This window comes from Anneissia japonica, unplaced genomic scaffold, assembly GCF_011630105.1.
Source record: "Anneissia japonica isolate Jap-2015-1 unplaced genomic scaffold, ASM1163010v1 scaffold287896_len759773_cov187, whole genome shotgun sequence".
Lineage (NCBI taxonomy): Eukaryota > Metazoa > Echinodermata > Crinoidea > Comatulida > Comatulidae > Anneissia > Anneissia japonica.
Window position 1 is genome coordinate 163,935 of NW_022739421.1, and position 26,816 is coordinate 190,750.

Sequence of the window (26,816 nt, forward strand, 5' to 3'; positions counted from 1 at the left end):
ATACTTAGCAACAGAAGGGCGCCCTGTACGTTGGGCACGAAGTATAGGAAACTTGCATGGTTAAAAAGAAGGGCGCCGCCTACGTTGGGCACGACTTCCGCCTCATTTTTACAATGCGAGAACTCTATCTTGTATTTCTAGTATCTTTGATACTAAGTGATGTTAATTATAAAATATAGTTGTAAACCCAATTAAGTGTGTGAAATTAATATGCAGTGTACGTAACACATATACTTTGCATGTGTTCACCGGGAAGATTATGAAACAAAATGGACGGTGTGTACCACGTGACTTTCGTAAACCAAGGAGCGGAATGTCGCAACTCTTTATATATATGGCTCTGGGGCGGAACGGGCGGAACCAATTAATATTATGAATATTTCTGGGGTCAATGAGGTCAGTCATCATCAGTCCTAGTTTTTACAGACCGGACGGACTCGTTTTGTTTTTTTTAGTCATCGCATCGCAAGTTCACAACATACATAGATAGAGGTTGCAGTGCGAGTTTGTGTTAGCTTTGAAAGATGGAGCTGGAAGTAGATTTTCTAAAAATTCAAGCGACTACTCCCGATCCATATCAATGTACACTTTTTGATGAACAGAAGAAATGTGTAAGTTACATTCAGGAAAACACAGCCTTTAGGGCTAGCCTAGGCCTAAAGAGAGAGTGCGTGCTAAAGCTACTGTGTACCCTCATCTATGTCATCATGCCATCCGGCCGACCAGCCGCAGGTCGTTGGACAGATAGGCCTAGCCTTGGCCTGGTGCTTGGAGTGACAGACGATTAGGCCCACGAGACGATGGGGCCCATTTCCAGATGATCGTGCCTAACTAATGTGGACGAAATGGGCCACGCCAAGACGATCGGGACCACCTAGCCTAGCTTAGTTAGTAGGGTAGGCCTACCACCTACCTAGGCCTAGGCTAGGCCTAGGACGGTCCTTTTCTAGTGTAGGCCTAGGCTAGACTATCAGGCTCAATTTTATTCTGATTCATTATTGTGTTCTTAATTTATTTACAGGTATTAAGATTAAGAATCGTAATTCAAATGGTCACATTATTTAGGCCTAGGCTAGGGTAGGCCTATTTCATCTATTTATTTAGATATTGTATTAAACATCAACAAATACAAACTATATCAGTGGGCTGAAATGATTTTGCCTAAATATCACGATCGGGCCCATGAGACGATATGCCCCAGGACAATTAGGCTATTTCCACAACTGTTGAGCCCATTTTCAGGACGATCAGTCCCGCTTTCAAATTTGATTCGATCGTCCTGAAAATATTTATTTTTAGTTTTATTTTTATAACAAGAATGCCATTCATAAACTTTATTCAATATGCTGTAACTGTATTATAAGAACCAGTACTGATACTCATGGATAGTGTAATAATAGTGAAATTTTTAAATTATATTATTTCTAAGTAATAATAACCACAACACAAACCATTGTATTTCATCATTCTAAAAGTAGGTGATTGATTGAATATTTGTATTATAATTATATTTTGCAGGATATTATCGTTGCAGTTAAGAGAGTAGTAGCATCCTTCTCAATTATTGGCTGGTATGATTGATTATTGAAATATTATTTGTATGATCACCTGTTGACCTAGTTAACAGACTTAGTTAGTACATAGTCTAATTTACATTCAAATTGATGTGCATAATACTTTAATTAATCTCAAACCAATTAACTGATTATTCATTTAATTAAATTATTTTTTTTAATCATCCATCATTTTAAAGGCCAGCTCCGGGGAAAAAACTTTTATTTATTATATAATTCAGTTTATAACATAAATTACTTTTAGAATTTTTACGAATTCGGTTGCAATACAGTGTTAATTGAAAAATAAAGGCCCATTCCCAAGTGGGTGTATAGCTCAAATTACAAAGTCACATTCCTATTCCTTTACACACAAATTGTCAAAAAAGGAGGCATTTTTTAAAAATCGGAAAAATATTAAAGGTTTCACAAAAATGTACAAAAAATGACTAATCTTGAGTGTTTTAAACCATTTCATTCATTTCTGATGTTTTTACTCAAATTAATAAACGTTTTATTTTCGTACATGTCAAAAATTCCACACTGTTCCCACCGGGCTTTTTTTCAGTTTACGGGAATACTGTTTATGAGCATGCGCGAACTTGCAAAGTTTTTTTCGGTCAATTTTTTCTGTGTGCAATCGGTGCGATGCGACGACGACGCGAGAGGTCGATTAAAATTTAGGGATGAGAGAGAATAAGGACAGGCCTACAGATAGGATAGACATTGATTTAAACTATAAGTTAAACCATGGAGGGAAGTGAAAGCTCAAGGGTTAGGCGTGTATCGCAAAGGCGAGCATATGCCTTTGAACCAGAGGCAAGACCCATCCAAAGCCAAAAACAGTGAAGGGCAGTATTTGCTGTCCAGGAGAGGGAAGAACTTCATGAAAAAATTGGAAATAATAGTTGCCTCATCAATGACAACACTTTTCAGAAGCTATGCTTGGATAAAGATGTTTTAGAACTTGTATGCATCTAAAAAAGACATCCTTTACTTGGTGAAAACGTTTTGCAAGATGAGATAAGGAACAGGTATAGTAGATAGATGACACCGTGTCTAGGGCTAGCCTAGCCCGAGGCTAGGCCGCATAAGTTGGCAGCTAGATTTTAAATAAATACTGTGCTTAGTAAAAGGTCCTAGCATAAAACCTCAAATTGACAAATATCTCATTCTTTTCAGGCAATAAACACCTAGAGCTATGAATTAATTTCAAAACAAAAAAATGAATGGCCCAATTAAAACTAAATATTTAATAGGCAGCCTAGGCCTGAGCAACGTTATGTATTTAATCAAACAAACAAACAATGCTTCATTTTACGATAAGAGCGATGCTATTTATGATTATACAGAGAATGACATAGGCGCGATGAGTAAATTCCAACGTGGGGTGACAAACTTTCTCATAATACTAATCGTTCGTAGAAATGTCACTCAGACGGGGTCATTGAACTATCGGAACCCCAAGCTACTGAAATTCTGTAAGCCTGTATTTGCCTCACTATTAGAGCAATTTTTCGTTTTCATATTCTCCAAGAAATTGCGTTATTTTTTGTCGCGATTTTGGTATTATCTCTTGAAATTGATATATGTAAACATATAACCAAGAGGAAATATATGACCGGAGCTGGCCTTTAAAACAATTAGGACCAACTACTGTAATACTATTCCTTATGTTATAGGCAATATTTTTCTGTTAGTATAAAAAACACTTAGTAAAATGGTTAAAACTATAACAATCATACTGTAATTTGTCAGTGTTTTGCTATAATTAATTAATTTCATTTTATGTTGTATCAATACCATTTTAGCATTTCATATTGAACATTTCATTTTTTTTAAATGTTGGGATTTAGTCTATGTAGGCAGATAGAAAGCCGAACTCTGCCTAGCATTCTGTCCACAGAATATTGTACAGAAACATCCTAATATTTGTGTTGTATTTTTACATGGAAATTGAACTTTGTTTCTTTGGTTTTTTTTAAATGCACAAATAAATAATTTAAAATAACTATTAACTGATGAATAAATTATATTTCCAGCTTGTTAATGATCGGTGTGATCTGGCTTTTTCGGAAATATATTTTTTTTGTGCAACGCCTGATCCTTTGTTTGAGTATTGCTGCACTTTTTGATTCTATTGCCCTGATGGTAAGGAGATTAATAGTTTCAATTTCAGTTGGGGATTTTATTCATCAGCTTGTGTCATCTCTACTGGGACATTTCAACTGGCTTCATCATTTCTAAGGCTATTGTTTCATTGGCAACCACTGGTCATTATAAATTATTTTTAGTGACAATGATTTTTTTTATCATCTTTTTATAGTACATTTCCTGAATATTTTTATTTTTCATTTTCATTACAGTTGTCTGTACTGTATGTAGTTATAATTCCCCCTTTACTTAACTCGCTGCCGTCATATTTCAAAACAACGTAATTTCTATCATATACAGTACATGTATTTTTGTGCACTTACGCTGTTTTGGCTTTGAACGACCGCCCAGTTTTTGTCATCATTTTTTATATTTTGTTTGAAAGCTCATCACCTCTTATTTTTGTTTTAAGACACTATACTGTAGTACTTATACTGTAGGAAGTATCCTGTGTCTGTAGAAGTCAGTAGTTTCTGAATAATATTTTAGCATGGCTGGACATAATCCCATCACTGGCTACTTGACTGCTTTATTATGCAGAGGTACTGTAGGTAGTCCCAATCATTCAATTCCTTGGGAAGTAGAATTCGCTACTTAAAAGAAATAAAATCATGTTGTATATGTTTCACAATAAACAAAAACCATCCATCTACTTCAGCCTTTTCGATTTGTGAGGGTAAAATTATACAATTTGCATACGATTCATGTAGACAAGGGTGCGGCAGTCGTTTTTTGGTAGTACTTTTTCCCCCGCTTACGCTTAACTTTGGCATGCGCAGGTAGAAATTAACGCACTCCTTGTTTATTATTACCTAATTTACAGTTTAGATACTTATGATAGTAAATCAAACTAACTGTACTTGATACTAGGGACTAGACTGAAGCAGCTGTTGCCAGAGGGAAATATTTCCTCATCACAAAATAATCCAATCGTCTGACCTCACATTATTATAAACTAAACACCCTCAATCTCACCTCCACTCGGTTTGAAATCAAAATTCTGGGCTCATTGGAACACAGTTATTCTGCATCTATAATGAAAGTGTTCCCCAAAAAGGAATAATATGAATAAACTAGAAGCATTGGCAACATGTTAACAATCCTAAAGTCAAATATTGTGTTAGTATTGTTTAACCAACCATATATCTTTCTGTGTTTGACAATAAACATTGAATTGAATGAAACTATTGATGCAGTATGAAGCACAGACGTAAGCTGAAGAGCAGTGTGTTGGTACATCCTTTAAGCTAATGCCCACAATAGCTAGGTTCATATGGGATTATAGCCAGATGAAGTAGCTGATCTACTTGCCAAGTTAATTGGATTAAATCCACTAATCGCGTTCGATGTTAAGGTTAGAGCGAGATATTTTGACTACCAGAAATTCGGAAAAAACACATCATTAGACAGGAAGTACAATCGCATGATGGGTAATTACTGTTGATTTTTGCGCGACTAGTTTATGCTAGATCGAGACTATAGGCGTAAGCTAGGCCTAGGTCTCGGCGGTTGATTAGACTGGCCGAGGAGTCCAGCTGAAGGGTTTACACTGGGTTTTCCCCCAAGTATTTCGTTTAGCGCGTGGTAGTGTGGGCATGCCGATTTCGGGTCATCCCTTATTACATTGGCCGACCCCTTGCCCGTCCCACGAATAAAAACATCTCTCACAGCCTTGTGGTCTGCTCTTAGGTTTTTCAACTTTGTCACAACAATTGCCGATGTTATGCTATTGTGGCCTAAGTCCCGCATTCTCTCTGTTATCCTTTCGTGGACACCAGCCTTCTGACGATACAATTTATCTTCAACTTTTTCGGCGATTTCTGGCTCCCTCCAGATATCTATTAAATCGCATTCCTGCGCATAAGTCCAGAGATGGCGTTTCTTTACTGACTTTTCGGCCATCATTTGCAAAATAAGACTTGTTGAAATTAAAGTACACAGATCAGGGAGACTACGTCAATTCTGAAATGGTGTTTATGACAGTAACTAAAAAACGCACTAACCAGCAAGCATGGAAGGCCACTTTGCTTCAATTTGATTGGTGTATTCGTGACCTGTGGCCACCCGCTGTTTAATTGTTTACTGGCTTTAGGCTGGATTAACAAGTTAGTCAACATAAATTTACTCGACGGGCTTAGTAGAGTTGTGGCCTTCATCTCGCCATACTTGAGCGGTCATACTCAAACTTATGGCGAGATCTTCTAGCTCATCCACTAAAATTATCTCGCCATAGTTGGATATGAACGGGGCTAATATTGTTTAATTTGAGTTTAATGTGGTTGATTTTGATGGGTTGTTCTTGGCGTGTAATAGTATCACACCAAAGTAATCCAGTCCATCCAACTTGTTTACCATGATCTGATGCATGTGACCCATCACATGTTGTGGAATGGTGTTCAATTGAACTAAACAATCACTAAATTCATTTCAATTTATGTATCATTTAGAAAGATTTCTAGCCCTTCTAGACTTGTTTTTCCTCTTTTATGTACTGCAGTCAAGTTATGAAAAATAGGGTAGATTTATTTTGCACAGAAAATAAGGATTTACTCACAACAATGTCATGACATCGAAATTTAAGCTTCAGAAAGTGTTTTATTGTTTAATTTTAAAGTTTTCTCTACACTATAAAGTTTTTATGTGTGATTGATGCAATATAATTATACCATACAGTATATGGTCAAATCTCAGAAGGTTTTATAGTGTAGAGTAGACAAAACAAATTTTCACATAAATCTGAAGGAGTGAACTATTTGTATACTCAATGTTCACCTAAACACTGTGTTATTCTACATGTTAGTGTAGCTTCTTAAAATTTTAGTACAGTAAGAATAATTGAAGATAAAAAAGATTTAAGACAAATGGTGCACTGATAAACCCCCAAATTGGTTTGCTTTTTTTGGATAACTTTAATTCTAGGCTTGTGCCGTGCGAGGATTGCCTGTCACAAATACTATTAGAAAAAATGTGAGTGTGTTTTTCCATCAGCCATTGATATCCGTAGCACTTGGAAATAGGGATTACAAGGATTACGTATACGGATGTCAATAGGATCTGTGGTGGTGTTCATGTAATACTAGTAAAATGAACAAGACATATTCAAGGTTATGTTTTGTATTGTTATAGATTAGTAATGAGAACATGGTGAGAACATTGTAGTGATATTACATCAAAGACAGTGTAAATGCATTTTGCACTAAATTTTAAGGATTGTCTGTATTGCAGTGCAAACATTAACAAAAATAGTTTCAATGCTGTTCTACAGAAATTACCACAGCGTAGTTTTGTGTTTATTTACACTACTGCACCAACAAATTAGTTAAATGCAGGGGTCCCAACCCCCCTTCAAGTCATGTGAGTCTCCTGGAAATGGGAAGGACTCCCGTAAGCAAGACGTTTTGCCAGAGATTCATTATACAGTACAATTGTCAATATACCTTATTAGTAGGCTTATTGTTATGCACCCAAGAGCTCAAGCTGAATTAAAAATATACTTCTGTTGAGTAGTATAGTTGTGCAAAATTTACATGACAACAAATAATAGTTGAATAGAATTCCTTTCTAGGACTTGGTTTAGATAATCTTTTTGTTTGGACAAAAAAAAAAAAACAGGGTGCTGTTGATATATTTTAGTACAGCAGTTGACAGATTTGTATTAAACATTTTCAGTGGCTATTATTAATCTATTATTATTATTATTATTATTATTATTATTATTATTATTATTATTATTATTATTATTAATCTATGATTATTATTATTATTATTATTATTATTATTATTATTATCATCATCATCAATATGCCAAGTAAAATTAATTGTTAGTTTCATGTCAAGTTTTTAAAATTATTTTTGGTGAAAGTCTGTACTATAGTATTTGCTATTTACTATCCTATATGCTAAGTGGTAAACTGGCTGGTAAATAATGTATATTGTGGTGTTTTTTATAAAAAGATGTAAAATAAATCTTTATAATATATTCTGCCATTTGTGTTTTTTTTTTTTTTTTTACACTTTTTACAACAATCTTTCAGATCATCATTTTATTTTCCATAGAAAAATGAATAAAAAAACAACAAAGAAACAATTCAAAATTTGTTCATGATGCTAAAAATGTTATGAGGGCAGGGCATGAAACTTGTTACTTCTTACTTGTATAGCACCTTTCATTTCAGTTACGAAGCGCTGTAACTGTAAGCGACTCTCCATGATAAGTCAGAAACATCCCCCCCAAGTAAAGGTTGCATAGAACCAAACCCATGTGAGCTAACTTAACTAATGCAATAAAGCAGTACAAAAATAAGAAAACAATAAACAAAACTAAAAATAAATAAACAAACTAAAAATAAAAATAAATAAACTAAAATAGCACTAAAATCATCTTAATGACTGCTTTTATTAGAATTGAAATTTTATATCTTGTTTATGCAATTGTTTTAAAAAAAAAATTTTAACGAAAATCTATTTTATAATTGTGCTTTATATATTTTACATGTATTTACTGTATTTGTTTTGTTATACTGTATGTTTTGTATTTGTTATGAGGGCCTCTTTGATTCAGCATCGCTGTAAGAGCTACCCTCATAAAAGAAAGTTGAATAAATAATAATAATAAATAAAAATGATTAAGCGAGGTAAGAGGAACTATTGAAAAAGGTGTGTTTTTAGATGTGCTTTGAACTGCCTTTTAAACTAGCAATTCATTTTATTTTGTCTCATTATTAATATTAATTTTATTCAAACAAATTTACATTAATACTATATTGCAACTATCATTATTTGATTTGATTTATTTGCATCTCAAATACATATAAACAGTAAACCATTTACAATGTAAAAAACAGCAAAAACATTTAGTTTAAAATTGATTTGTTACAATATATTAAAAATTTGAGTTGTGGTACTTCATGAACTTACAACTGTATAAACAATGATGCTTACTTAGTAAGAGCCAGTATTCATAAAACAACTGACTTTAGAAACAAAAAATAATGTTAAATAAAATTGATACTATATTAAATTGATTGTTTTGTTTTCAGTCTATGGTAAATGTTCTTCATAATAATTAAATTATAATAAGAAGTAATTGTACACCACATTAGGATAGATATGTACAGGTAGATATCTATTGGATAGCACTTTCATATCAGCAGTACATGTTAGACAATACCATCCAAAATAACCACTCTTTACAAACTTTAAGAAAATATTTATAAATTGAAAAGCAATGCAACATTTTAAAAAGTATTGCGGTTTAAGTTTTCTTTGTAACCGTGTTTAGTATCTTGATTCTATGTTGATGTTGGGGTGGGTGTTTTAAAAAAGGACATTAAAATGTCCTTTTAGATTGTCTTGCCTGTATTTTTTGAGCTGTAACTTATTTTTTTAAAGATCGTCAGAGGAGGGCGGGAAAAAAAATAAGAATAAAATTTTTGGTTTTTCATTTAGCAAAGAGCTTTGCCAAAAACATCCAGACAGAGGAAAAAATAAAAATAACATGTTATTGGTGAATGTAAACAGTGTAGTAATGGGATTGTTAAATGCTATAAATTTATATAGACAAAAATATACATACCTGTATCTTTTATTTTTTTCTGAAATTTCCATTTTTTGTTGGCGGCGGGTGTGCTTTTTGGACAAAAATTAAGTTTTATTTTTATTTGAAATCATCATTACTGACAGGCGCAGGATTTGCTAAACAAGGTATAAAAAGTCTTGCCTAAGTGGCGTTTTTTTTTTTTTTTTTTAGCTGTTGGCTTAAAAATAAATGAATAAAATAAATAAATATTGTACTGTATGTTCATCAATATTTCTGGTAGTCTTTCATTACAATATTATTTATTATAGGCCTATTCATTTTCACTTGTCTTTGGTTTAAATGTACTAGTGTCTTTAGTTCTGTTATTTATGTTGCAAGTCTATACTTTGTCAAATTTGTATTCTTGGCAGTAGCATATTCAGGTGTTCAAAATAGAGGGCTTTTACAGATAGGGGGTCTAACCATGAAGTAAAAAATGTTTATGCCTATAGTACAGTTTCCTCTAGATGGCTGCTAGGCTGGGTATTGAAAATTCATTCACTCGATAGTAGGCTTCTCAAGTACTGCGGGCTTTCGTAGTTGGGCTTGCTGTTGAAAGTTTGCCTAAAATACTAGGAAAATTTATCATAGGCCTAAACCCATAAATAAATAAGGCTAAAGTCCAGGACAAATGACTTTCATCATGATATTTGGTTACATTTTCCCTAGACAACTCATGTCAGATTAGTGATAAATTATTGTGAAAACTAAGAAAAAGTGGCCGTTTGTTTGAAATTCCACATCGAATTGCAGACAGTCAGGGCCTGACAATCGCGCCCAGGCCGATCGGGCCTATTTTTAGGATGATCAGACCCATTTGAAAGTGGGCCCAACCGTCCTGAAAAGTTACCCATAAACATCATCTGGTCGAATTTGTTTGAAATTCCACATATTATGTACCTGTAATTTTTAGCAAATTATTACTGCAGAAATGTTTCATTTACTACGGAAATTGGAAGATAGGTACAGAAATGCATTCTACAGTACGAAACTTGAAAAATCTGCCATAGCAACTGTGCATTTGCTGTTGATGGGATTGTGTTTATGAGTACATTAGCAAACTCATTTCAGAACTGAAAAAATAACAAGTTTCTGTAGACAGTTTTTTGCAGCACAGACTGTTGTACAGAATTTAGAAGTTGGTTTATTACTTTTTTTGCCTATATCCTTGAAAAACATTTATTGATTAGTAGACCCCTCCAAGCAGGCTTAAATGATATACAGTAGACAGCTAAATATTAAGACTGCTTTAGTAGAGTAGTCTATAACAAATGGGCCAAGATGACTGCTTATTGTATTAGTGATTCACCCTTGGTTTGGACCTTGGATTAGAAGGCAAGCGTCTTAACCACTATCTATCTGTTTCCTGTTTTTATAAACCTTTCAGTGGTTTATCATTCTTTGATTCATTTTCTTTATTTAAATTAAGAACCTTGGGAATTCATTTCACAAATCCTTTCATTGTACATTCTCTTTTTTGTAATTTCAGTCTCTTTATCATTACACTCATCTGGCTTTTCAAAAAGTATTTATTTTTCACCCAACGTCTCATTCTGTACCTCAGCTGCGCTGCATTCATTGATGCCATCACATATCTAATGGTGAGAATCCATTCATTTTGCTTTACAATTCTAGTGATACTCAAGGCTCATTGTTCGATAATACCACATAATGAATAATTAATTTAGTATAAGATTCTGAATTTTGATTGGCCAGCATTACAGCAATTTCTATAAAAGGATTTTTTAATAGAGGGAGACAGATACAGTACAGTATTTAGACATGATGAATAAAAGGTGTAGCTGCATTAGTCTGCTATATGTACAGTACTTTTAAGACTAAAGGCCTGTTTACACTATGACGATAACGATCAATGCTAAAAAGCAATTGTTAGAATAACAATAAGAGAAGTTTCACACTAGCACAATTCGATAACGATTTATCGTGTATACGATAAAAAAATAATTTCACAAATCAAATCAGATGATGTCATAATCATGGTAAAACGATAAAATCATAAAGCCATTTTATCATTTTCCTATGTGAAAACTTCTCTTATTTCTTTTATTTTCTATATGAACAATTGCTTTTTAGCTTTTTATCATTGGTCATTATGGTCATAGTGTAAACAGGCCTTAATAGTGGACTTCATTAGGAGACTGATGAAGTCCACTGTGGACAAAAGCTAGAGCCAATATATTTTATAGTTAGTTTTAAAAGTGCTGTTGTCATTTCTTATAATATTGAACATGCATTCATATTATTTGTGTTACATATCACATCTCGTAATCCTCATTATCATTATTACGGGGGAAAGCAGTTTAGCCCTGCGGTTTCCATTCTGGTTTATTGAACTTGCGGTCGACAGTTCAAACCACCAAACCATTCTCAGCCCGTTGACCTACATTGTTGATGGGCTGCGAAGTGGTTCTTACCGTGTCTCAGCCCTAGATGCAAACAATTCATGCCGTTTAATATTTTTTAGAAAGGTAATTAAAAAGTAACCCCTAACCTCAAAGTGGCACTTCCTGGCCTTGTTCAGGGTGATATCAGTTTTTAAAAATATATCACAAATCATCATTGTCATCATTAGTATAGGTGTCAACAACATGATTTTTTAATTTTTTTAATTTATTGCCATTTCTAAATCTGTAATGTCTGTAAAAGTTATTTTAATCATTATGTGTGTGTTAAAAATAATTTTGTAGTAATTTTCAGGTATTATTTCCACTTTTTAGGGTGACATGCACCCTGATGGACCATGGTGTGAATTCCAAGCTTGGATGCTCTCGTTCTTTGGTAACAAATCACTTTATATTTCTATTTATAATTTTGTGTTTATTATAAATTCCAAAATATTTATTTAGGATTGTTCTTTCAGCATAAATTTCAGTAAGAGCATATGTTGATAGATTTTATCACTTAATTATTAAGCTCAACTATTATTGCCAATCACTTATATTGTTAGGCTGAAAACAGATGGCCTGAACATCTCTTTAAATGATGTCCAAGTTGAAAATCAGTCATATAGCATCCTCTCATTGTACATTTTCCAGGTTATTGGTGTTCTCTAATGTTTGTGTCTATGCCCTCTCAGACACTGAAAGGGTAAATCCGGTGGAGGTGCGTGATGGGTCTTGCGTCATCTTAAGTACCATATTACTGTACAAAAATCATTAAAAAAATACAACACCACACATTTCCTGATAACCGAATCCCATGTGGATACTTTAATAGTAAACATAATACAGTAAGGCGGCATAGGGCACAGACACACGCTCCCGCTGGGAGCCTATTTTTTTTATTTTGTTACAAGCTATTGTGATTCTATATTTTAAACTTTATCTTCATCTTCAGGAATGATTTTTTTTAATGTTATTTTTGTAGATTGGGCTGTGCTATTATGGGTATGTTGTATCACCTTTAATCTCTATTACAACGTTATTAAAATGAAGAGTTCAGAAAAGTTTGAAATGTAAGTTGACTTTGTTTTAAGTACGGTGAAATTATTCAGGCTATCTCGATCAGATGTTAAGCTGGGCACTAAGAGCACCAAACGGTCACTGGCCAATGCAATTCCATAGGAGAATGAAACGCCATGACGCGCGCAACGGATCGTTTTTAATGAGATCCGTTCAGACTGCCACCGACAATCAGCAGACAGCGTTATGTCATCTAGTGCTCAGTGGGAGCGCTGTTGGCTTCGTTGTACGGTGGTTGTACAAACCGTCGCACAATTCAGTGAGTGTCCGACTTTACATTTTCATCTGAGCAACTACGATAGCAAGGGAAATTCAATTGCACACATGTTCAACTTCAAGGCATTTGTTGCTGGTCGGTGCAGCTCAAGCCTTCATATCAATATTTAGAAGAAGAAAAGTAAGGAAATTGGAAATGATGCTTCGTGATACCAATCTTCCATTCTCCAGCTCTTAAATTAAAATTTTGTGAATGCTAGATTGTTTTTTCAACTGTTTGCGCTTAGATTTAAGTATGTGGTAGGTTTATAGAAACTGCTGTTAAATATGGTTTGTTACAAGTAAATGGCTGTTCTCATGAGTGACCATAGCACACATATGAATGCAGATGTGTTTCAAAATTAAACATTTGACTTAATAAATTATTGATCTACTTGCATTTCTTTATGTTTCATTTTATTTACTGTTGACAAGCCAAATCAAAAACATCAATATGTTATTTTATTTCTTTTTTTCCAGATTATATCATGTAATATCCTGGGGATTTCCCCCTGTCTCTTATACACATCTAGATGTGTATAAGAGACAGCATGCACCCTGTTATGTCATCTAGTGCTCAGTGGGAGCGCTGTTGGCTTCGTTGTACGGTGGTTGTACAAACCGTCGCACAATTCAGTGAGTGTCCGACTTTACACTTACATCCGAGCAACTACGATAGCGATAAGTGAAATTCAATTGCACACATGTTCAACTTCAAGGCATTTGTTGCTGGTCGGTGCAGCCAGTGGCATATCCAAGGGAGGGCATGGGGGCACACGCCCCCCTCCCCACAAAAAGCTTGCGTCCCCTAGGCACTCCCACATTCGAAAACTTCGAAGCAAAAAAAATTAGGCTAGGCTTATGCTCATGCTGTCACGGTTAACGTGTATTCGGAAATCTATAAAGCAATATTTTTCAGTGGGCGTGGCCACCGAAAATATATTCCACGCCCCCTCATATTTTGATCGTGCCCCCCCCCCACCAGCACCCCCATTTTAATACTGCTAGATACGCCACTGGGTGCAGCTCAAGCCTTCATATCAATATATAGAAGAAGAAAAGTAAGGAAATTGGAAATGATGCTTTGTTATACCAATCTTCCATTCTCTAGCTCTTAAATTAAAATTTTGTGAATGCTAGATTGTTTTTTCAATTCGATCTTCACTCTTTAATGCCATGTTCACAGTCATTTAATTTTAACCAATCGAAGGGTGATTTTACCTTGGCTATATTCAACTACTGTTTGCGCTTAGATTTAAGTATGTGGTAGGTTTATAGAAACTGCTGTTAAATATGGTTTGATACATGTAAATGGCTGTTCTCATGAGTGACCATAGCACACATATGAATGCAGATGTGTTCCAAAATTAAACATTTGAGTTAATAAATTATTGATCTACTTACATTTCTTTATGTTTCATTTTATTTACTGTTGACAAGCCAAATCAAAAACATCAATATGTTATTTTATTTCTTTTTTTCCAGATTATATCATGTAATATCCTGGGGATTTCCCCTCTTTATTTCTCTGCTTCCATTCATCGGTGATCACTACGGACCAGCAGGTGCCTGGTGGTAAGTACATTATCAATGTTTTTTTTTTTTTACTTTATTCAAGGGACAAACAAACAAGAAGAAATTACTTTAGCTATAAGCTCTGTTGACGCGATCAAATTCCATGTGTTCAGTAAGGCGAACGGCTGAGCGGTTAAGGTAGGGGCGCAACAACCTGTAGCTATAATATTGGTGAAGGTTAGGGGGGCATGCCTACTGTATGGTTCTGGTTGTGGAACAAGTATTCTCAGATAAGGACTGTAATCCATTGGCCCATTGTATAAAAATAGCTTATGTGCACTTTAAGAACCCTGTACACCTTTCAAGACAATTAGGGGGTTACCCGGTGTACTCGTCTATACTGCCCCTGTTGCCCTGCAGTTATGGATTCCAAACTCCCTTGCAGGATGTACCTACATAAACGTAAAATGTGACAAATACCTGTAATTTTCCCAAATATGGATGTGGTATGATATCATGCCCATATATGGGTACATCACACATATTTATCACAATGTTGATGGTTAGAGCATTAGAATTAATACTTCTTGAGGCTTGAATGTTTGCCAACCAGCATCCTTGAATGTCATGATATCTATTGTTCAATTACTGTGTTTAAAGGAAAGATTTTTTTTTTTTTTTTTTTTTTTAGTCAGTCTCTGCCAAATGTCTTAGAAAAGACAGCTATCTGTACCAGTACTGTAATACTTTTCTTGCCAATGAAATTTCATTATCACAAAAAAAAAAAAAAATTGTATCTATCGGTAAATTTCCCGTCGATTTAACTGGGGATGGACACCTTGATTTCCTGTTCAACAACAAGTCATCCACTTGTAGAAGCCTTTGTGAAGAAAGCCTATCTAGAGTGGCCTAGAGTGGCACAAGACCAGCTAAATTAATAAAATAAGAAACATTAATTGGCATCAGTTTAACTTTAACACTTTTATTAACTCATTTTCTTCTAGTTGGATTAATGGCAGTGGTGAGACATATTGGCGTTTCTTTACATGGTTCGGACCGCTGTTTGTTATTATCATCATCATGTTTGCGGTTTACAGTTATCTAACGTACCGTCTGAATCAGCGAGTGAGGACTTGGGAGGGTACATACGATCCTGATGTAGAACACAGCAAGGAGCTCCTGAAACAAGACATCAAACCTCTCAAGGCCTACCCTTTCATCTACTTGGTGCTATCTATATTCCCTTTGATTAATAGGTAAATCTCTTTTGAATTTAAAATTGTAATAATATCATTATCTGATTTTTTAGATTTCATTGTCTATTGATGTTCAGGGAAAAAAGTTCAAGATACAAGATAACTGTATTGTCCATTGAAAATAACAGAAATTCATTTTATGTTATTCAAGGTTTTGCTTTTCTAGCAAATGAGCAGCTTATCTTAGTCGGTTAAACTGATAGCTACATTTTTTTTTAGTTACTTCACATCCAACAGCAAGTACACCTGCCACTTACAGGATGGAATGATGCTTTGTAAACTAAGTGTCTTTATGAGGCTTAGGGAGTGGAGTTTTTAGCTGTGAGAAAAATTCCTGCTGTGACAGGAATTGAACCCATGACCCTGGGATTTGAAGGCTAGCATCTTAACCACTGAGCTATTCACCTCCGCTCCAGTTTGCTTGTTGAATGAGAATGTAGGTCTCCCTCCAATTAAAGACCACTTTTGGGACCAGAGTTTTAGTGGTCCTTAACAGCTTTGGTCTCTAATTAGAATCCCTCTAATTAAAGTCCCTATCTAAAATTGGTCTTTAAATAATCTCTGTTTAGAGGAAAATTAGAAATGACATAGTAAATGTAAGATTGTTATATTCCAAATATTTTTAGAATGGTAGTACAGTTACTATATGCTTTTGCTGATTTTTAATTTACCATGTTACTGTAGTCACACATCAAGTCCTGTGCTCTTTTCACCCAAATCAACATTACAATATTACTGACAACACCGTCCTACCAATTCAATATATAACACTGTATACACAAAACATCATCTTACTGTATGTTGTGTATTATATTGATGTATATTTACCATTGTATTATCATCATCATATATTTTTAAAAATGCAATCACTATATATTCTAATGTATTTATTAAATGCCAAAACCATATTTGAATAATTTTACTGTTACTAATTTCATTATAAACCATTTCTTATTAACCACACATGAAGACCTGTGTTCGTCTTGTATCCATTTAATTAGAAAAATAAAAACTTCAACATCCTATTGCCATTCAATATGAAGCACTGTATACACAAAACATTGGTTTTTGATGTATATTATCTTGATGTCTGTAGCCTGTAAAAACATTGCTCTAAAACCACTATATATTTTAGTAGTAGAACATTTTCAGTTTGGTCTACCAATACCATTATGTTTGGCGTCTGATAGAGTTCTTATAATTATAGACCGGCACTCAACAGGGGTCCCAAGTTGGAAGAATCCACATGCGGGAGATCTGTTTAAATGAGTTTTCTTGAGACATCTAAATATATTTTGCTGTGCATAAAGATAACCATTGGGATTGGCACTAACTGCTGCGAAACAATTGATAACGCAGTAGTAGAAACTTGTAAAAGCATGATAATAAATAAATTCTGGGACTCTGCAGGAGACTTGGAACTCCTGGGCACTTTTCCATTTAGTCGGAAATTAAAAAATAATAAATGTTTTAAAATGGATGTACAGTTACTGCATGCTATTCTTTGTTCTTATTAAAACATTTCATGGTAGACAGACATCAACTTGTCTTTCCATTAAAATATTACTAACATTGCCACTAATGGTATTGTTATTCATATATGCAAAACAATGTACACAAAAAACAGAACATTGGTTAAAATTTCTATGTGTAAGTTGTATAAGACAACTTATTACAGAAAAATTGCATTAACATCACTATTATAGTGGTCTTTAATTGGAGGGAAAATTTTCACTTGGATCAATGAAAACATGGTCTGTGGTCTCTAAATAGAGAGAATCTTGAATTGAAGGGAACAGCTAATGACAAAAAGATGGGATTCAACTAGGGCTACAGAAATGTGGTCTTTTATTGGAGGAGAATAATTGGAGGGAGACCTGTATAATAAAATTAAAATGATAAATGATTGACACTTTATATCAAGTGATTGATTGTATTGTTAATTAATTGATGTATTTGTTTGATTGATTCTGTAGAATCCAGAATGCAGCAAATCCTGACAACCCTGTGTTTGGTCTTGTTCTGCTCCATGCCATCTGCTCCCCTCTTCAAGGGGTCTTTAATGCCATTGCGTATGGTCTGGATAAAGAGACTATCAGCCGATTGTCCTGGCCTCAAATAAACGTAAGTACAAATATGACAGCTTCAACATAATATATTTTTATTTTATGGCTTTTGGCAGATATAAATATATATTAAACAAATACATACTTGTATAAGTTTTTATTAATATATTGTAACAAATGAACATTATTATCTACTGTACTACAATATATGCATTACTGTACTTATTTATGACTTTTGCTCTTCTTTTTCATACACACTGCATACTGTAGTGTTGTGGGCTAATTTCCCCTGAAAATCGACACAGCAAGGGTAGATATTTTAAAAATAAATAGAACCTATTTTCAGTAGCTGATTCATACTAAATGTGTCTATATAACAGAACATACAGTATAACAAATCTATTATTTTACATCGGCTGTGTACCGCTTTTTTGATCAGTGGAAATTGGTCTTCATAAAAATGTATTATAAAGTTTAAAAACATTAAGATATTCAATTCAATTCAAAAGACATTTGTTTTCTTCCAGTTGCAGTCAAATAGTACTGTACTGTAGAAAACAGAAAATCATTATTAACTAAATCTAAATTAAAGTTATTATGAAGTTTTAACAAATGTTCTATTCATTGGAAATTGCATACAATATATACTATTTATATGTTAACAGCATGGCTAGTATTACTTTCACTTTCACAATATATACCATTTTTATAGCACCAATATTATTAATAATTCAACTTTATTTTATTATGATAATTATTAATATTATAAAGGACATTGTCCTCCAAAGGTTGCCAAAACAGTTATATAACTATTTGAAATATCGTTTTCCAAGATAGATAAATTCTCTAAGCCCAATTCATGTGTTGAGTGCTGACCACTGGTTGATGAAATAATAACTTAATGGCTTAAACCAGGTTGAAGTATCAAGTTCATTATTTAAAGCTTGAAAAGTGGCCTTTTGAAACATTAATTCTGTCTGTGTCAGCAAGCACAGTACACTGGCCCCAGGGAAGAACAGCTCTGTGTTGATCTGGTCCTTGGTATAAGTGGATACTCTATAACTATTTATGTTTTTAGTTTTTGTAATTTACCAACTGCAAGGTTTTCAAGATTCTGGTTCAGTTGGCCTGTGCAGCACAATGTTTATTTTTGTGGTAGGAGATTAATTTTGAAGGAAGTTAGATTGTGTACAAAATTAGCTCTCAGGCTCCATGACTAAGAATACTCCCCAATGAGCAGAGGAAGCTGCACATGGCGTATCATATGCCATACCAGTTTTAGTGGCATATCTAGGAGTATTAATATGGGGATGGGGAAAATGGTGTGAGATGTGAAACTGGGGATGGATTGGATTTGATTGGATTTATTTGATGTTAACACCAAGGATAACCCACAAAATTCTAGAAGGAGACTTATTTCCAGTGGGGTCCTTCCGGTGGTGACTGGACAGTACACCGGAAACAATCCCCTACTCTTTTCCGAAGAGTGCACTGTGTTCTTTAACATGCACATGGGCCATAAATGCACACAGGACCTACGGCTTAAACATCTCATCTGAAAGACGGTGCGCTGTTGTAACTTGTATTTCAGCCCTCCAGCTGAAATACAAGGAGAGGCAGCGATGGATTTGAACCAGGGACCTAGAGATCTCAACAGTTCAGCGTACACACAGTGGCTACCACCAGATTAGCCGACTGAGCTAATCTGCTCTCTGACGCTACAGTAGCTGAGAGAATCAGGTGATAAGAGGTGATTTTTATGTACCTGAGTGTAATTTTTTGCTTGGCACTTTTTAAGTTGAAAATCCAGGACAATATTTCCCATGGTGTGCATCCCCACACCCACAGAAAGTACCCCACTGGCCTGCTTATGTATCCTATGACCAGGGAAATAAAATAAACACTGTTGATTTAGAATCCTTGTAAAAGAAACAATGCTTCATAAAGGATGGTACTATTTACTGTTACAATCATTCTCAAGTTTTTTCACTGAAGCACATTTCACTTAAAAACATCAGCCTTATGGCCACGTTTTCTCATCTCATTCCCCTAGGTTGCTTGGAAAGGTCGTTTTTACGAGAAGTCACAAATCCGAGAATACCCACTAGCCGTACCTGACAACCTTGACCTAGATGAGGCTGTGTATCTTAAGCAACCACTAACCCAGTCTGCTTACTAATAAAAAGTTCGTAAATTTGGCACTTTTTGCATGCCATACCTAAGCGCAAAACTAATTTAAATTTAAATTCTTTAATTTCTAACTTTTGCAGATTTTATTTTACTTTTCATTTTATTCAATGTTATTATCTACATGTTTAAAAAAAATTTTAAAAATAACAAACAACTTCCTGCAGCTTGTTCCATTAAATTTTCTCTAGTATTTTTACATTTTCATTTTGTGTATTATCATTTTTGTGGTTAAAGATTTTGTTAATTGTATTACAAGTTACATTTGTGATATCATTGATGTACTTTTATATTCAGTGGTGGAATTTGCCAAGCTTTTCTTGCTGATGAGATTTAGTCCTTCTTAGCTTTCCCTATTTTTTTTAGTAATGCCTGACTCCCTTTCATTTTTGCACTCCAGTCATGCTCAGACTGTTGAGGAGGGAAGGGCTGAAAACAAACTAGTCTACACTATTCAGCATTTGCAACCTGCAGTTAGCATTTTTATTAAAAAATACTTAATGTTCTATATTATTAGGCCTATTTTTCATACATTCAGCATGGTTTAATGTTCGACATTACTAGGCCTATTTTTCATACATTCAGCATGGTTTAATGTTCGACATTACTAGGCCTATTTTTCATACATTCAGCATGGTTTAATGTTTTACATTATTAGGCCTATTTTTCATACATTCTTCATGGCTTAATGTTCTACACAGTGGCCTATCTAGAAGTCTTGAAATGGGGGTGGGCTAATGGGGGGCGCGAAGGCAAAGTGGGGGTGGGGCTCGATGATCAGTTGAGGGGTGCAATTCACAAAATATGGTGATTTTCTGATTTTTAACTACTTGACCATGATTTTCGGGGGAGTTCCCCCTCCCCGCACCCTCCGCTAGATACGCCACTGGTTCTACATTAAGGCCTATTGTTCATACTTTCCGCATGGTTTAATGTTCTACATTATCAGGCCTATTTTTCATACATTCTGCATGTTTTAATGTTCTACATTTTGTTGCTTTCACATCAGACTTCAATCTCTTCTTGGGATAGAGCTCTGGTTTTTCTTTTGGGTTGAACCTAGGGAGGGGTTTTATCACATAGTTAAATTAATTTCTTATGGTAATTTTTTATTGGTAAGAATTTAAACAGTTCCACTTCCTCTTTAATAATAGTTTTATTATATTATATTTTGATTTGTATGTTGTTGACTGAGTAGGGGAAAAATTGTAAATCATTTTTATTTTAACATTACTGATATCAATATGCCAAAAATGGTGGTGTTGCCCAAGCACAGGTTGGTTGGTTGGTTTTTATAAAAATTGTTTAGCCCTTTCTAGGGTTTATTCCCAACCATTAGTCACCCCATACATTTTGGTTGGTTATCAGGGTTCGAAATAACGCTGGTCCGCCGGCCAATGGCTAGTAAAATGCATGCAAGTCCGCGTGACCAGTTAAAATGTCAATGAAAGTCTGACAAAATACCTAAAGCTTTAATCATTCACCTCTTAACGATGTCTTTACAAAATATTTCACACAGATAATGTCAACAAGATCGCTATTTTCTGTTTATTGTCATGTTAATGTCCGCTACGAACAGCCTCGGTCTCAGCATGGTCTCAGTCATTCAAGGCGAACCGATGAACATCACACACTAGCCTAGACCATAGAGAGGAATCCATGGCTAGGCTAGACGTACAGAGGGAAATCACCTTCTCCGCATGTATAGCGACAAGGAGAAGTTGATTTCCGTCTGTGTGAGCGCCGTGAAGTTAAAACATCCATGTCATGTATCCATACCACAATGCATTATACACTCCCATGATATAGTCACTCGTTTAGGCCTAGGCTAGACCTCGGCTATGCCTATTACTATATTATTTAAAATATACAATTTAGAAAAGATTAATTTTACATGGACATAGTAATTCATACTTAAACAATACATTAAATTTAAATGTAAATTGACGTTAACAAATAAAAATAATTTAAACGTGTACACATTATCACTACTACAATAATAAGATTAATATCTGTCTCTTATACATTGGTTATGGTAACAGGTCAGCTAGTATGTATGGTTAATATATCACATCTACTGCATTAATTGGAAAGTGACATTTTGATATATGTACATAATTTTAAAAACCTATATTTATTTATTTGGATCAATCTGACTTGGGCAACAAGAATGCTTTTTGGCCTTGTTTTTAACTAAAAATCTGCATGATAAATTTGTTTTTGAACTAATGAAATAACATTGAATTTAATTTTGGTTTTACTAATGAAACAATATAGTAGGGACTGATAGATACACATTTACACAAACCACCCTTATCAAATCAGTGGCATATCTAGAAGTCTTGAAATAGGGGTGCTAATGGGGAGTCGCACGAAGGTGAAGTGGGGAGGGGGGCCTCGATGATCAGTTAGGGGCGCTAATTTGCAATATAAGGTGATTTTAGATGATTTTTAACTACTTGACCATAATTTTTGGGGGTTAACTGGGGGGGGGGGTGTGTGTGCCTAGATACGCCACTATATTAAATACACAAGTTTTAGAAATTCTTTACAGGAAATGTAGGAAGTTGTGCTTAATATGTTGATCAAGTGATTTAGGTAATAATGCTGTAATGAAAGCTCTGTCATTTTATCATCAATTATAAAACACCACATATTTATTTTAATTACTTTTTTTTTGTTTGATAATGAGAATAATTACTACAGACATTTAGACATTAAAAGACTATTTAAATTACTAGGTTGCTTGCATTAGTATACTCAGCACTATACATATTAATAGTCTATTCACATTAAAGCATACTCAGTAACTACAGACTAATTCACTACTGAAATTTACAGACTATTCAATTACATTCAGGTGTTCGTCACAGATTAAACAATCATTTTGACTATTTACATTATTAGTCTAATCACATACTCTACCCACATTAACAGATTACATTTATATTGGATTTACTTTCCTTCACCTGCAGAATGCTTTCAAGAGTAAGTTTAGTAGCAAGGCTGTGATTGGTGAATACAATATTGATGATCCATCTGCCAATGATGATCAAGCTCCAGTTAAGGATGAAAACATGGAAGTCGAATCGAAAGATTCGCCAGACTCTGAGGAAAACCAGGAAGGCCAGTGGTCCTCTGTGAATTTACAGAAAGACTGATTCATTGGACAGGTTCTGTTGCATTCAGGGATATGGTCTGCTGTATCACGTAGATATGTCTCAAATCGTTTTCCATGTTGTTATTAAACATTTTTTCCAATTAATGTTTTTAATGTATGCATTTTAATAATTTTAATGCTAGTTACACAAATGGGAAGCAAATGCTGGTAAGGTAAACACAAGGGGCTGACGTGATGTGGGCCAAGGGCTGGTAAAATGAAGGTGGTAGGGTGGAGGGAATCACAGAAAGAATTTCCTCTCTTAACACATTGACTACCAGACCTTTCTTGTAAGCTTCTTCCTGTGTAGTTTGCCAAAACAAGTTTACATGTACAAACATACTTTTTGGTGGGAAATTATTAGGGGATGAGTAAACTCATCGAAGGCACTGGGACAGCATTTTTTATTGACTGTGCCAAGTGCAAGTTATCTCGTCCACTTTTTGCATGGGTTGGTATATGTTCAAGGGCGCCCCCACTTGAGCCACTCGAATGTACTATCGGCAACATAACACAACAAACATACATACGTTATTTGTACGTTATCGTCTAGGTGTATCTTCCCAGAACTACCAGCTGTTGAGTCTGGTCCTACAATGTATAACAAAGACGTTAGAATGTTACCAAGATTTTGACGAGTATACTTGTCCCTGGCGCCCTCAACAACACCCCGTGAGCGAGGATACTCGTTGCTGGCAGCCAATATGTTAAGGCTTAAGCAAGAAAGTGGTCTCAAAGATTCCAGGGCAACAAGCTGACAGGTTTGCTCAGGAGACCAAAGCTTGGCCATTAAATATATAAGTGTGTGTAAAATGTAAAAAGTTGATTTAGAGAAAATGCCAGTAAATATAAATATAAGCCTTCATGATGGTCATTATTATTGCATTATAAACATTGTGCAGATATACAGAATTAATTTTCAAACATTCTTTTAATTGGAGGAATCTTCCTGAATTGTTCCATTGGTTGTGATGTTCATACCAGCATATTTTGATGTGTGCAATATTTACAATTTATTTTGTAAGTGTTGAATATATCTGATGTTTTTTAGAGTATGTTAACTGTCTATGGTAGATATAGCTGAATTGTATGCTGTAGATTTCATGAATAACCTGAAGATTTTATTATATTACTTTTTTTTATTATATTTTCTTCACATCACCAATTTTAGGATGGAATGATGCATTGGTGAGGTTTTGGATGTGCAGTGTTTTTAGTCATGAGAAAAATATCCTGTTGTCACAGCCGGGATTTGAAATTGGTACTTTATAAATCTTTATTATTATTATTCTTATATGGCGTTTACAGATTACAGGTGTTGGTTATGTAATCAATCATATTATTATATTATAAATTATCGGAGAACGGAGAAGTGTTTCACTTCTCATTGTGCCTTCCAAATATGCTGTCTGATCATCATGTAAGTTATAATCATGAGATAATGAGAATTTGTATAAAAATACTTATCGTATTATATGGAATGTAATTGTATTATTAGCATATATAGTTATATTTAAATACTGTAAATGCAGTGCCTATTACAAATTATTGGAGTGTTAAAATGGTATAATGTATTGTATATAGGCTTGTTATCTGAATTGTTGAGTGTTAGTATAGTTTGTCTCAATGATACTACAATTATAATAGTATTTAAACTTTAATAATTATTATCCTTGTCATATTTAAAAACTATAAATTATATATATTTATTCATATAAAGATTAATATTGGTGATATTGTTGTTCGTGAAATGTCCAGCAATTTGTTGTCATTTTCATGATAGAATGCACTAAACATTCCTCATTTTAGTCAAGTTAATTTCTAATACTGTAATTAAGTGTAGAATAATTTTAATATTTTTATAATATTACATATATTCATTTGTCATGTAAAACTACAACATTAAAAAGAATATATTTATTTATACGGCAAAATATTTTTAAAATAATCAAAATACAGATTAAAAATTGTTTTTTAAAAATGTGTATGTATTATTGAATAAATTTGGTTATGACTCTATACTTTGTCACTGGAGTTTTTCAGAATATTATTGTATTGACAAGTTGTAAAGAAGTTAATATAATTTGATTTCCAAGAATGGTACTAATACAAAGTTTATCCAATGCAAACATTCTTTAATACGGAATCTACATTATAATACTATACATATTTACATTTGCAATGGCTTATGGCATAGCGCCAGAAAATTTAACAAGTTATCCAACTTGCATCACAACTAATGATCTGACTACGAATTTCAAATCCCTTAGCCGCAGAGTAAATTTGGTAGCATCAGCAAATAAGTATTAAATCGAACAACATTAAGTGGCATCCGAGTCTGACAATTTTTCCCTCCTGTCCCACCAAAAATCGGTGAGGCTGGCCCATTGTTATGTCATTGGGTGTAGAACTTTCTGATTTGCAGTACTGTACTTCTTTAACCAGATGTACCTGGTAATAATTGTGTGCTGCTGCTGCTGCTTGGAAAGATAGTGAATTAGTCTCTATGCACTGGAATACTACGCTCAAATGCCATGTCCTTTGATATAAGAAACCTTTGACCCCAATTTGAGATCCTGAATCAAGCCACCACATTTAAAAAATGTCAGATTCATCCATGATCAAGTCAGTGAAATTGAATTCCATTTTTTTCCAAATCGCTGTCTTCTGAAAAACTCTGTTAAATTAGAAATATACAATGACATGAATGAACATGAATATACATGAATTTTCTATTGATAATGACCACAATAATTTAGGATTCTTACCTGAGTCTCCTGGAGTTGTACAACACATATGTCATTTAATTTGGATTGGATTCTGCTAACTTTACCAGCAACAAATATAACAGACTCCTTCAAGTCTGAAACTGAAAAAAAAGTATGTACCTATGTGTTATTCTATTAAGAATCATCCCCTGGTTACCCACCATAATGCACAGAGTGCTTTACAATTCTTAAATTAACTAAATTTATTTAAAAAAAAGGTTAAAAGATTTTTTTATATATATATTTAGTAAGAAATAAATAGATATATATTAATATTATGTTGCACAAGCCCAGTTACATTTGGAATTCCAAGTCAGTCAGTCATTATAGATCAGTCCATTCACAGTGATTAACCTCCCTCTGCAGATGCCATAGTTGGGGGATTCAGTAGGCAGGACCGTCGGGGCCGCACCGGCTTTGGCCGGACCACTTTTTCTCAATATTATTACATATTTTATTCTTTTGGATTTTTTTTTTTATCTATTAAAGACCCAACAGTGTGTCAAAACTCAAAAAAAAAACAAGAAAAAAAAAACAGTAAATATACAAAATGATATAAAAAATAAATGTCTAAAGATTAAAAATAAGGTACATAAAATTACATAAAAATTCAGTTTCATATATTAAATATTACATACATAGACCTATTACATTAAAGGTAGAAATATTACAATTAAAAATATCAAATAAGAGAGAATGGCAAATAACAGAAAAGACTACACCCTCAAAAAAAATTTGTAATTTTGACAATGTTTAGAGGTATAAACATATAATTACAATTAACTATGTATGAAATGTTGGGGTTAGTCACCACACAAGGCTTATGTGGATAAAGCCAGCCC

At 34.0% G+C, this 26,816-nt stretch overlaps 2 protein-coding genes across 6 annotated transcripts in view; one reads left to right on the plus strand and one right to left on the minus strand.

The window, feature by feature from the left end:
* Positions 1–419: 419 nt before the first annotated feature.
* Positions 420–24,855, plus strand: LOC117117879 (G-protein coupled receptor 1-like). Of its 3 annotated transcripts, XM_033262347.1 has the most exons (10): positions 422–611; positions 1,519–1,571; positions 10,775–10,886; positions 12,024–12,084; positions 12,673–12,760; positions 14,508–14,597; positions 15,542–15,793; positions 17,770–17,917; positions 19,913–20,044; positions 23,022–23,159. In XM_033262347.1, exons 1-9 carry the CDS (start codon positions 525–527, stop codon positions 20,036–20,038), a joined length of 1,017 nt encoding a protein of 338 aa, XP_033118238.1. In that variant the 5' UTR covers positions 422–524; the 3' UTR covers positions 20,039–20,044; positions 23,022–23,159. The 3 variants fall into 3 exon arrangements, with proteins under 3 accessions (XP_033118237.1, XP_033118238.1, XP_033118236.1); XM_033262346.1 differs by lacking the exons at positions 10,775–10,886; positions 19,913–20,044 and adding an exon at positions 3,596–3,704 and having other exon boundaries at positions 420–611; positions 23,022–24,855; XM_033262345.1 differs by lacking the exon at positions 19,913–20,044 and having other exon boundaries at positions 423–611; positions 23,022–24,855.
* Positions 24,856–25,142: 287 nt separating this feature from the next.
* Positions 25,143–26,816, minus strand: part of LOC117117881 (protein MIS12 homolog) — a 10,058-nt gene continuing 8,384 nt past the window's right edge. For all 3 annotated transcript variants that reach the window (XM_033262351.1, XM_033262352.1, XM_033262353.1), the window contains exons 8-9: positions 25,975–26,075; positions 25,143–25,883 (exon numbers count right to left, since the gene is read on the minus strand). In XM_033262351.1, coding sequence (XP_033118242.1) covers positions 25,833–25,883; positions 25,975–26,075 — 152 coding nt within the window. In that variant the 3' untranslated portion in view covers positions 25,143–25,832. The remainder of the gene's footprint in view (positions 25,884–25,974; positions 26,076–26,816) is intronic.